General features: G+C 45.8%; 1 protein-coding gene across 1 annotated transcript in view; it reads left to right on the top strand.

Moving 5' to 3' along the window:
• The first annotated feature begins 308 nt into the window (after positions 1–308).
• LOC135554277 (aminopeptidase N-like) overlaps positions 309–12867 on the top strand; it is an 88415-nt gene continuing 75856 nt past the window's right edge. The window contains exons 1-2 of the mRNA XM_064986480.1: positions 309–961; positions 5163–5305. Coding sequence (XP_064842552.1) covers positions 402–961; positions 5163–5305 — 703 coding nt within the window. The 5' untranslated portion in view covers positions 309–401. The remainder of the gene's footprint in view (positions 962–5162; positions 5306–12867) is intronic.

The following is a 12867-nucleotide window of genomic DNA, read 5'->3' as shown; positions in this document are numbered from 1 at the left end:
CCAGGGAGGGAGAGGTGGTTCGCCTTCCACTTTATACAGGGAAAGATTTCAACACTTTATAAAGGGAAAGATCTTCCATCCAGAAACAGGAAGGAAAGATAAAGTACAACAGCTTGTCAGCAATCTGATATCCACACATCTTTATAACTATTGATTAGAACCCTCAGGTTGTCCTGGGCTGGGGGATCAACTATTAATTAACCCAGCTGATTGGAACTCTCAGGTTGTCCCGGGCTGGGGGATCAACTATTAACCTGGTGTATTGTGGGAGTTCCTCAGAGGGCATAAATAAGAAACACATTCCCCTCTGGGTCCATCTAGGTCCCCCTCTCTCTTTCTGCCTTTCTGTCAGTCAGTCATTACGCTACCCTCAGATAGACAGATATCAGTCTGTTACAGACATGGGGAAAGGGTTCTTCATCAGCAAGACTTTGGGGATAGTTGGTGTGATCGTGGGGACTGGAGTGGTGGCCACCATCATCGCCCTGTCAGTGGTCTATAGCCAGGAGAAGGCCAAGATCCATGAGGCAGTGAATCCCCCCACTACTCCCTCCACTCCCTGGGAACACTACAGACTGCCTGACTCCCTGTCTCCTGTCTCCTACAACATCACCCTCTGGCCTCGACTGGTTGTCAACGCCTCTACTGGCCTCTTCATCTTCACAGGACAGTCAGCTGTGGTGTTCCAGTGTGAGAAGGACACAGATCTGATCCTCATCCACGCTAACAAGCTGAACCTGACTCTGCTCAGCCTGAGTAGCCGGGATGGAGCTTCTGCTCCCACCATAAAGAAAAGCTGGCTGGAGGTTCCTACTCAGTTCTTAGTGATCCAGCTGAATAGTAATCTGATGGCAGGGAGACAGTATGAGCTGTACACAGAGTTTATAGGAGAACTGGCTGATGACCTGGGAGGCTTCTACAGGAGTGAATATACAGAGGGGACCAGTCCCCCGGTGAAAAAGTAAGCAAAAAATTAATAATCTTTTCCAACCCACGTTTAAAAACGGTTTCAGATGTTGCCTAACACTGTAAAAAGTGGGACAACACTGTTGTTCATCTGAAATGCTTTAACTGATTGGAATGATTGAAAATTACGTTTTGGTTCATTAAACGGCAGCAGGTAGCCTAGTGGTTAGAGCGTTGGACTAGTAACCGAAAGGTTGCAAGGTCAAATCTCCAGCTGACGAGGTAAAAATCTGACTTAAGTTAAATAAAGGTAAAATAAATAAACCTATTAAATTTGACTGAAATCAAATAACATCTTTGACATATCAATGTCATCTGTTTAACTGAATGAAGCTTCTAAACGGCGTTAATCACCTCATGCGTATCCACATTGAACAGTGTCAGGGTCGTGCTGTGGCGGCAGCTTATGAGAAGAGTTAGAGGCTGATTGGGGCCGTGGCTTTCAGGTTGTTATTTTTGCACACCCATCATAATGAATGGCATTCCAGTTAATCTGATCAATTGACATGATCTCCTACACAGCCATAATCTGTAATGAAATACCCTACATAAAATAGACTGTGAAAACTTATTGTTTCTGTTGTTCATCTGAACTGCTGTTATTGATTGGGAAAGCTTTGGGTTGTTTGAACAACCAATTCAATTTGTCTGAAGTCAAACAATGAATTTGGGAGATCATTGTGTGTAAGGGGTGCGTAAGTGGTGGCAGGGAAGTCAAACGCAGGAGAGCTGAACTTGTAGAAACCTGGAGCAGTTTACTATATAAAACTAACGGCATACAAAACATCAAACACATGGGTACAAAACCGGTAGCGCACAAGTAACACATAGCACATGGGTACAACACCCGTAGATCACCAGTAACACATAACACATGGGTACAACACCCGTAGCGCACCAGTAACACATAACACATGGGTACAACACCTGTAGCGCACCAGTAACACATAGTACATGGGTACAACACGCGTAGATCCCCAGTAACACATAGCACATGGGTACAACACCCATAGCGCACCAGTAACACATAGCACATGGGTACAAAACCCGTAGATCACCAGTAACACATGGCACATGGGTACAAAACCCATAGATCACCAGTAACACGTAGCACATGGGTACAACACCCGTAGCGCACCAGAAACACATAGCACATGGGTACAACACCCGTAGATCCCCAGTAACACATGGCACATGGGTACAAAACCCATAGATCACCAGTAACACATGGCACATGGGTACAAAACCCATAGATCACCAGTAACACATAGCACATGGGTACAACACCCGTAGATCCCCAGTAACACATAACACATGGGTACAACACCCGTAGCGCACCAGTAACACATAACACGAGTACTTACAAAATAATCAATTCCCGACACGGACATGGGTGAAACAGAAGGAAAATATACAACATGCAATTAGGGAATTGAAACCAGGTGAGTGTGAAAACAAGACAAAACAAATGGAACATGAAAAATGGATCGGCAATGGCTAGAAGACCGGTGAAGTAGTGACGTTGTGCTTTTTAGAACTGATTGAAAGTTCTACATTTCTTTCAACCCATCATGCACCTTGTCACCCGTCAGAGTGAATGTCATTCAAGTGAAACGCTTCTTGTACACTGCCTGCACTGAATCTGTAATGATACTTAGAAACCTGGTTAATGCTTCCTTTGTTAATAAAGATGTCTCCATTTGGCCACAATGGTTTGAATCCCCGAGCCGATTAGGTGATACATCTGCCGATGTGTCCCTGAGAAAGGCCCTTAAAAGGATCCGCCCTTTTCTTGCAATTTTTGCTTAAAATTACATACCCAAATCTAACTGCATGTAGCTCAGGCCCTGAAGCATTTTATTGGTACCATTTGAAAGGAAACACTTTGACGTTTGTGGAATTTTTTTTTTTTACCTTTATTTAACCAGTTAAGAACCAATTCTTATTTTCAATGACAGCCTAGGAACAGTGGGTTAACTGCCTGTTCAGGGGCAGAACGACAGATTTGTACCTTGTCAGCTCAGGGGTTTGAACTTGCAACCTTCCGGCTACTAGTCCAACGCTCTAACCACTAGGCTACCCTGCCACCCCTGTGTGAAAGGAATATAGGAGAATAACACAATAGATCTGGTAAAAGATAATACAAAGAAAAAAAACATTTTTTTTCGTACCATCATCTTTGAAATGCAAAACAAAGGCCATAATGTAGTATTCCATCCCAGGTGCAATTTACATTTTGGCCACTAGGTGGCAGCAGTGTATGTGCAAATTTTATACTGATCCATTTGTATCAAATGTGCCTAATTTGTTTATTAATAACTTTTCATGTTCAAAACTGTGCACTCTTCTCAAACAATATCATGGTATTCTTTCACTGTAATAGCTACAGTGCATTGGACACTGCAATTGTATTTAATGTTATTGAACCAGTGTATTATTTAATATTATCGAACCAGTGTATTATTTAATGTTATTGAATCAAATCAATCAAATCAAATGTATTTATATAGCCCTTCTTACATCAGCTGATATCTGTACAGAAACCCAGCCTAAAACCACAAACATCAAGCAATGCAGGTGTAGAAGCATTGAACAGTGTATTATTTAATGTTATTGAACCAGTGTATTATTTAATGTTATTGAACCGGTGTATTATTTAATGTTATTGAACCAGTGTATTATTTAATATTATTGAACCAGTGTATTATTTAATGTTATTGAACCGGTGTATTATTTAATGTTATTGAACCGGTGTATTATTTAATGTTATTGAACCAGTGTATTATTTAATGTTATTGAACCAGTGTATTATTTAATGTTATTGAACCGGTGTATTATTTAATGTAATTGAACCGGTGTATTATTTAATGTTATTGAACCGGTGTATTATTTAATGTAATTGAACCAGTGTATTATTTAATGTAATTGAACCAGTGTATTATTTAATGTAATTGAACCAGTGTATTATTTAATGTTATTGAACCAGTGTATTATTTAATGTTATTGAACCGGTGTATTATTTAAATGTTATTGAACCGGTGTATTATTTAAATGTTATTGAACCGGTGTATTATTTAATGTAATTGAACCGGTGTATTATTTAATGTTATTGAACCGGTGTATTATTTAATGTTATTGAACCAGTGTATTATTTAATGTTATTGAACCAGTGTATTATTTAATGTTATTGAACCAGTGTAATATTTAATGTAATTGAACCGGTGTATTATTTAATGTTATTGAACCGGTGTATTATTTAATGTTATTGAACCAGTGTATTATTTAATGTTATTGAACCAGTGTATTATTTAATGTTATTGAACCGGTGTAATTTGTCGAGGAATTGATTGAACTGCTTGTACCACAATGGACAGGTAAAAACCAAGGTTACCCATCAACTCTGAACAAGATGGAAGAAATAGGTGCATTTACATGAAGTAATATTTCATACTCAACTGAACTTTGGCCTTTACAGGGACTTGAGTCATTGACCTTTAATCACTTGAAGTAATTTGTTGACGTTGATCCAAGGATTAATTGAACCCTGTAATACAGAGTGTTGATTCATTGGTGGCACCTTCATTGGAGAGAACAGGCTCGTTCTAATGACTGGAGCGGAATAGGTGGAACGGTAACAAATACATCAAGCAGGTGTTTGATGCCATTCCATTTGCTCCGTTCCGGACACTATGTTGAGCCGTCCCCTCTCAGCAGCCTCCTGTTGTATACAATGGGAGCAGTTCAATATGCTCCATGTACAATGTATTCTAAACATTCTGACCAGTTTACCATCAGAGCTTTAGACGTATCGTCCTTGAACTAAGACACACAGTATCTGTACCTTTCAATGTGAACTTCAAACCGCTTCAATTGCTGATAAAATTGCACAAGCATTTCGCTACACTCGCAATAACATCTGTTGAACCTTGTGACCAATAAAAGTTGATTTGATAAGAGTCTTATCCAACAGCAGCTACAATATGAATGTATTGACCCTGCTCTCAGAGTCACTATGTTTAACTGTAAAAGTCTTGTGGTACAGCAGTAATAACAAGCACAAAATATTTCAATAATAGATAATAGATAATAGCTACAATATGCAGTATGATTGTGTGTCACCTACAGTCACCATGTTTAAACTGTAACAGTCTAGTCTTCAGTACTATAGTAATGCCAGTTGCTGTGTGTGTTGGTAGAGTTGTAGCAACCACTCAGATGCAGCCTGTGGACGCCAGGAAAGCCTTCCCCTGCTTTGATGAACCTGCCATGAAGGCCGTGTTCCACATGACCCTCCTCCACGCACATGGAACAGTGGCTCTGGCCAATGGCATGAATCTAGGTAAGCATGGAACTCTGGCCAAGGGCATGAATCTAGGAAAGCATGGGACCCTGATCTCTGGCCAATGGCATGAATCTAGGTAAGCATGGAACTCTGGCTCTGGCCAATGGCATGAATCTAGGTAAGCATGGAACCCTGGCCAATGGCATGAATCTAGGTAAGCATGGAACCCTGGCCAATGGCATGAATCTAGGTAAGCATGGAACTCTGGCTCTGGCCAATGGCATGCATCCAGGTAAGCATGGAACTCTGGCTCTGGCCAATGGCATGAATCCAGGTAAGCATGGAACTCTGGCCAATGGCATGAATCTAGGTAAGCATGGAACCCTGATCTCAGTCCAATGGCATGAATCTAGGTAAGCATGGAACCCTGATCTCTGGCCAATGGCATGAATCTAGGTAAGCATGGAACCCTGGCCAAAGGCATGAATCTAGGTAAGCATGGAACTCTGATTTCAGTCCAATGGCATGAATCTAGGTAAGCATGGAACCCTGATCTCTGGCCAATGGCATGAATCTAGGTAAGCATGGGACCCTGATCTCTGGCCAATGGCATGCATCTAGGTAAGCATGGGACCCTGATCTCTGGCCAATGGCATGCATCTAGGTAAACATGGGACCCTGATCTCTGTCCAATGGCATGAATCTAGGTAAGCATGGAACCCTGGCTCTGTCCAATGGCATGAATCTAGGTAAACATGGAACCCTGGTTCTGGCCAATGGCATGAATCTAGGTAAGCATGGAACCCTGATCTCAGTCCAATGGCATGAATCTAGGTAAGCATGGAACCCTGATCTCTGGCCAATGGCATGAATCTAGGTAAGCATGGAACCCTGGCCAAAGGCATGAATCTAGGTAAGCATGGAACTCTGATTTCAGTCCAATGGCATGAATCTAGGTAAGCATGGAACCCTGATCTCTGGCCAATGGCATGAATCTAGGTAAGCATGGGACCCTGATCTCTGGCCAATGGCATGCATCTAGGTAAGCATGGGACCCTGATCTCTGGCCAATGGCATGCATCTAGGTAAACATGGGACCCTGATCTCTGTCCAATGGCATGAATCTAGGTAAGCATGGAACCCTGGCTCTGTCCAATGGCATGAATCTAGGTAAACATGGAACCCTGGTTCTGGCCAATGGCATGAATCTAGGTAAGCATGGAACTCTGGCCAATGGCATGAATGTAGTGTGGCAAACCTCTTCAAGGTTAGGAGCGTTTGTCACAAACTAAGTGGTAAACTGTCACCAAATCACCCAAGAATGAGAGTTTTTTTAAACAACACAGTACCTGTGTGTTTGTTTCTTCGTCCTGGTCCACCCAGGCCGTAGGCGAGGTCAAGGATAGCAGGGTTCGGTACACGAATCGGGTTCTCGGTATGTCCAGGTCCAAACGCCAACAGTTAAGTCCAAAACAGTCCAGCTCATACACGGTAAATCCAACCAATCTCTATTGTCTCTTTCTCTATTGTTCATAGATCCTTCCAGCACTCTCTTCCCCTCTTCCTGGTTTTTCTTGACCCTTTATCTGTGGGTTGGCTCCACCTTCTGAGGGTTCCCCTTGCTTCTGGGACTTGTAGTTCTGGTGGTCGGCCATTTTGTGATATGTAGTTCTGACAGGGGTGGCCATTTTAGTGATCGGGCAGAGCCCGTTTATTAGTTCTGCTCTCACATATCTGCCATTTACCACTCGACCCCCTTCTTTGCCACAGTAGGTAAGCATGGAACTCTGGCCAATGGCATGAATCTAGGTAAGCATGGAACCCTGGCTCTGTTCAATGGCATGAATCTAGGTAAACATGGAACCCTGGTTCTGGCCAATGGCATGAATCTAGGTAAGCATGGAACGCTGGCCAAGGGCATGAATCTAGGTAAGCATGGAACCCTGATCTCGGTCCAATGGCATGAATCTAGGTAAGCATGGAAACCTGATCTCTGGCCAATGGCATGAATCTAGTTAAGCATGGAACCCTGATTTCTGTCCAATGGCATGAATCTAGGTAAGCATGGAACCCTGATCTCTGGCCAATGACATGAATCTAGGTAAGCATGGACCCTGGCCAATGGCATGAATCTAGGTAAGCATGGAACCCTGGCTCTGGCCAATGGCATGAATCTAGGTAAGCATGGAACCCTGATCTCTGTCCAATGGCATGAATCTAGGTAAGCATGGAATCCTGATCCTGGCCAATGGCATGCATCTAGGTAAACATGGTACCCTGATCTCTGGCCAATGGCATGCATCTAGGTAAACATGGTACCCTGATCTCTGGCCAATGGCATGCATCTATGTATGTGTGTTGACGGCTGCTTCTAAGTCCAAAGGGGATGGGATATGTGATCTGTTTCCTAAATTATAGTTAAAGAGTTTAATGCTACAATCTGCTTAAATTGACCTCTCGCGCAGACTGAGAGAACAAGTTCTGCCAAACTCTCAAGAACTGTGAAGAAAAAACCAGCATTAAATATTTTGGGGGGGGGAACATTTTCAGAGTAAGCTGCTACACTCTGATATGATATAAATCATACAAATATCCTTTGTAGGCGTATCCATTGTTGTACTCGATTGATTATATACAAACTTCTGTAACCTTATATAGGTCTATTGTAGAACCTCAGAGTGTTGATGTTGTAGGGATCTGACCTCCTGTTGCTGGGGAAACCAACATGTTGTCACGGTAGGGATCTGAACTCCTGTTGCTGGGGAAACCAACGTGTTGTCACGGTAGGGATCTGACCTCCTGTTGCTGGGAAACCAACGTGTTGTCACGGTAGGGATCTGACCTCCTGTTGCTGGGGAAACCAACGTGTTGTCACGGTAGGGATCTGAACTCCTGTTGCTGGGGAAACCAACGTGTTGTCACGGTAGGGATCTGACCTCCTGTTGCTGGGGAAACCAACATGTTGTCACGGTAGGGATCTGAACTCCTATTGCTGGGGAAACCAACGTGTTGTCACGGTAGGGATCTGAACTCCTGTTGCTGGGGAAACCAACATGTTGTCACGGTAGGGATCTGAACTCCTGTTGCTGGGGAAAACCAACGTGTTGTCACGGTAGGGATCTGAACTCCTGTTGCTGGGGAAACCAACATGTTGTCACGGTAGGGATCTGAACTCCTGTTGCTGGGGAAAACCAACGTGTTGTCACGGTAGGGATCTGAACTCCTGTTGCTGGGGAAACCAACATGTTGTCACGGTAGGGATCTGAACTCCTGTTGCTGGGGAAACCAACATGTTGTCACGGTAGGGATCTGAACTCCTGTTGCTGGGGAAAACCAACGTGTTGTCACGGTAGGGATCTGAACTCCTGTTGCTGGGGAAACCAACATGTTGTCACGGTAGGGATCTGAACTCCTGTTGCTGGGGAAACCAACATGTTGTCACAGTAGGGATCTGAACTCCTGTTGCTGGGGAAACCAACGTGTTGTCACGGTAGGGATCTGACCTCCTGTTGCTGGGGAAACCAACATGTTGTCACGGTAGGGATCTGACCTCCTGTTGCTGGGGAAACCAACATGTTGTCACGGTAGGGATCTGAACTCCTGTTGCTGGGGAAACCAACGTGTTGTCACGGTAGGGATCTGAACTCCTGTTGCTGGGGAAACCAACATGTAGTCACGGTAGGGATCTGAACTCCTGTTGCTGGGGAAACCAATGTGTTGTCACGGTAGGGATCTGACCTCCTGTTGCTGGGGAAACCAACATGTTGTCACGGTAGGGATCTGACCTCCTATTGCTGGGGAAACCAACGTGTTGTCACGGTAGGGATCTGACCTCCTGTTGCTGGGGAAACCAACATGTTGTCACAGTAGGGATCTGACCTCATGTTGCTGGAGAAACCAACATGTTGTCACGGTAGGGATCTGACCTCCTGTTGCCGTGGAAACCAACGTGTTGTCACGGTAGGGATCTGACCTCCTGTTGCTGGGGAAACCAACGTGTTGTCACGGTAGGGATCTGAACTCCTGTTGCTGGGGAAACCAACATGTTGTCACAGTAGGGATCTGACCTCATGTTGCTGGGGAAACCAACATGTTGTCACGGTAGGGATCTGAACTCCTGTTGCTGGGGAAACCAACATGTTGTCACAGTAGGGATCTGACCTCATGTTGCTGGAGAAACCAACATGTTGTCACGGTAGGGATCTGAACTCCTATTGCTGGGGAAACCAACATGTTGTCACGGTAGGGATCTGAACTCTTGTTGCCGTGGAAACCAACGTGTTGTCACGGTAGGGATCTGAACTCCTGTTGCTGGGGAAACCAACGTGTTGTCACGGTTGGGATCTGAACTCCTGTTGCTGGGGAAACCAACGTGTTGTCACGGTAGGGATCTGAACTCCTGTTGCTGGGGAAACCAACATGTTGTCACGGTAGGGATCTGACCTCATGTTGCTGGAGAAACCAACATGTTGTCACGGTAGGGATCTGAACTCCTGTTGCTGGGGAAACCAACATGTTGTCACGGTAGGGATCTGAACTCCTGTTGCTGGGGAAAACAACATGTTGTCACGGTAGGGATCTGAACTCCTGTTGCTGGGGAAACCAACATGTTGTCACGGTAGGGATCTGACCTCCTGTTACTGGGGAAACCAACATGTTGTCACGGTAGGGATCTGAACTCCTGTTGCTGGGGAAACCAATGTGTTGTCACAGTAGGGATCTGAACTCCTGTTGCTGGGGAAACCAATGTGTTGTCACAGTAGGGATCTGAACTCCTGTTGCTGGGGAAACCAATGTGTTGTCACAGTAGGGATCTGAACTCCTGTTGCTGGGGAAACCAATGTGTTATCACAGTAGGGATCTGAACTCCTGTTGCTGGGGAAACCAACGTGTTGTCACGGTAGGGATCTGAACTCCTGTTGCTGGGGAAACCAATGTGTTGTCACAGTAGGGATCTGAACTCCTGTTGCTGGGGAAACCAACGTGTTGTCACGGTAGGGATCTGAACTCCTGTTGCTGGGGTAACCAACGTGTTGTCACGGTAGGGATCTGACCTCCTGTTGCTGGGGAAACCAACGTGTTGTCACAGTAGGGATCTGACCTCATGTTGCTGGGGAAACCAACGTGTTGTCACGGTAGGGATCTGAACTCCTGTTGCTGGGGAAACCAACATGTTGTCACAGTAGGGATCTGACCTCATGTTGCTGGGGAAACCAACATGTTGTCACGGTAGGGATCTGAACTCCTGTTGCTGGGGAAACCAACATGTTGTCACAGTAGGGATCTGACCTCATGTTGCTGGAGAAACCAACATGTTGTCACGGTAGGGATCTGAACTCCTATTGCTGGGGAAACCAACGTGTTGTCACGGTAGGGATCTGAACTCTTGTTGCCGTGGAAACCAACGTGTTGTCACGGTAGGGATCTGAACTCCTGTTGCTGGGGAAACCAACGTGTTGTCACGGTTGGGATCTGAACTCCTGTTGCTGGGGAAACCAACGTGTTGTCACGGTAGGGATCTGAACTCCTGTTGCTGGGGAAACCAATGTGTTGTCACAGTAGGGATCTGACCTCCTGTTGCTGGGGAAACCAACATGTTGTCACGGTAGGGATCTGAACTCCTATTGCTGGGGAAACCAACATGTTGTCACAGTAGGGATCTGAACTCCTATTGCTGGGGAAACCAACGTGTTGTCACGGTAGGGATCTGACCTCCTGTTGCTGGGGAAACCAACATGTTGTCACGGTAGGGATCTGACCTCCTGTTGCTGGGGAAACCAACATGTTGTCACGGTAGGGATCTGAACTCCTGTTGCTGGGGAAACCAACGTGTTGTCACGGTAGGGATCTGACCTCCTGTTGCTGGGGAAACCAACGTGTTGTCACGGTAGGGATCTGACCTCCTGTTGCTGGGGAAACCAACGTGTTGTCACGGTAGGGATCTGAACTCCTGTTGCTGGGGAAACCAACGTGTTGTCACGGTAGGGATCTGACCTCCTGTTGCTGGGGAAACCAACATGTTGTCACGGTAGGGATCTGAACTCCTATTGCTGGGGAAACCAACATGTTGTCACGGTAGGGATCTGAACTCCTGTTGCTGGGGAAACCAACGTGTTGTCACGGTAGGGATCTGACCTCCTGTTGCTGGGGGACCAACATGTTGTCACGGTAGGGATCTGAACTCCTATTGCTGGGGAAACCAACGTGTTGTCACGGTAGGGATCTGACCTCCTGTTGCTGGGGAAACCAACGTGTTGTCACGGTAGGGATCTGAACTCCTATTGCTGGGGAAACCAACATGTTGTCACGGTAGGGATCTGAACTCCTATTGCTGGGGAAACCAACGTGTTGTCACGGTAGGGATCTGAACTCCTATTGCTGGGGAAACCAACATGTTGTCACGGTAGGGATCTGACCTCCTGTTGCTGGGGAAACCAACATGTTGTCACGGTAGGGATCTGAACTCCTGTTGCTGGGGAAACCAACGTGTTGTCACGGTAGGGATCTGAACTCCTGTTGCTGGGGAAACCAACATGTTGTCACGGTAGGGATCTGAACTCCTGTTGCTGGGGAAACCAATGTGTTGTCACGGTAGGGATCTGACCTCCTGTTGCTGGGGAAACCAACATGTTGTCACGGTAGGGATCTGACCTCCTATTGCTGGGGAAACCAACGTGTTGTCACGGTAGGGATCTGACCTCCTGTTGCTGGGGAAACCAACATGTTGTCACAGTAGGGATCTGACCTCATGTTGCTGGAGAAACCAACATGTTGTCACGGTAGGGATCTGACCTCCTGTTGCCGTGGAAACCAACGTGTTGTCACGGTAGGGATCTGACCTCCTGTTGCTGGGGAAACCAACGTGTTGTCACGGTAGGGATCTGAACTCCTGTTGCTGGGGAAACCAACATGTTGTCACAGTAGGGATCTGACCTCATGTTGCTGGGGAAACCAACATGTTGTCACGGTAGGGATCTGAACTCCTGTTGCTGGGGAAACCAACATGTTGTCACAGTAGGGATCTGACCTCATGTTGCTGGAGAAACCAACATGTTGTCACGGTAGGGATCTGAACTCCTATTGCTGGGGAAACCAACATGTTGTCACGGTAGGGATCTGAACTCTTGTTGCCGTGGAAACCAACGTGTTGTCACGGTAGGGATCTGAACTCCTGTTGCTGGGGAAACCAACGTGTTGTCACGGTTGGGATCTGAACTCCTGTTGCTGGGGAAACCAACGTGTTGTCACGGTAGGGATCTGAACTCCTGTTGCTGGGGAAACCAACATGTTGTCACGGTAGGGATCTGACCTCATGTTGCTGGAGAAACCAACATGTTGTCACGGTAGGGATCTGACCTCCTGTTGCTGGGGAAACCAACATGTTGTCACGGTAGGGATCTGAACTCCTGTTGCTGGGGAAACCAATGTGTTGTCACAGTAGGGATCTGAACTCCTGTTGCTGGGGAAACCAATGTGTTGTCACAGTAGGGATCTGAACTCCTGTTGCTGGGGAAACCAATGTGTTGTCACAGTAGGGATCTGAACTCCTGTTGCTGGGGAAACCAATGTGTTATCACAGTAGGGATCTGAACTCCTGTTGCTGGGGAAACCAATGTGTT

The sequence above is a fragment of the Oncorhynchus masou genome, chromosome 2 (assembly GCF_036934945.1).
Source record: "Oncorhynchus masou masou isolate Uvic2021 chromosome 2, UVic_Omas_1.1, whole genome shotgun sequence".
Classification (NCBI taxonomy): Eukaryota; Metazoa; Chordata; class Actinopteri; order Salmoniformes; family Salmonidae; genus Oncorhynchus; species Oncorhynchus masou.
This window is presented reverse-complemented; position numbering and strand designations above follow the sequence as displayed.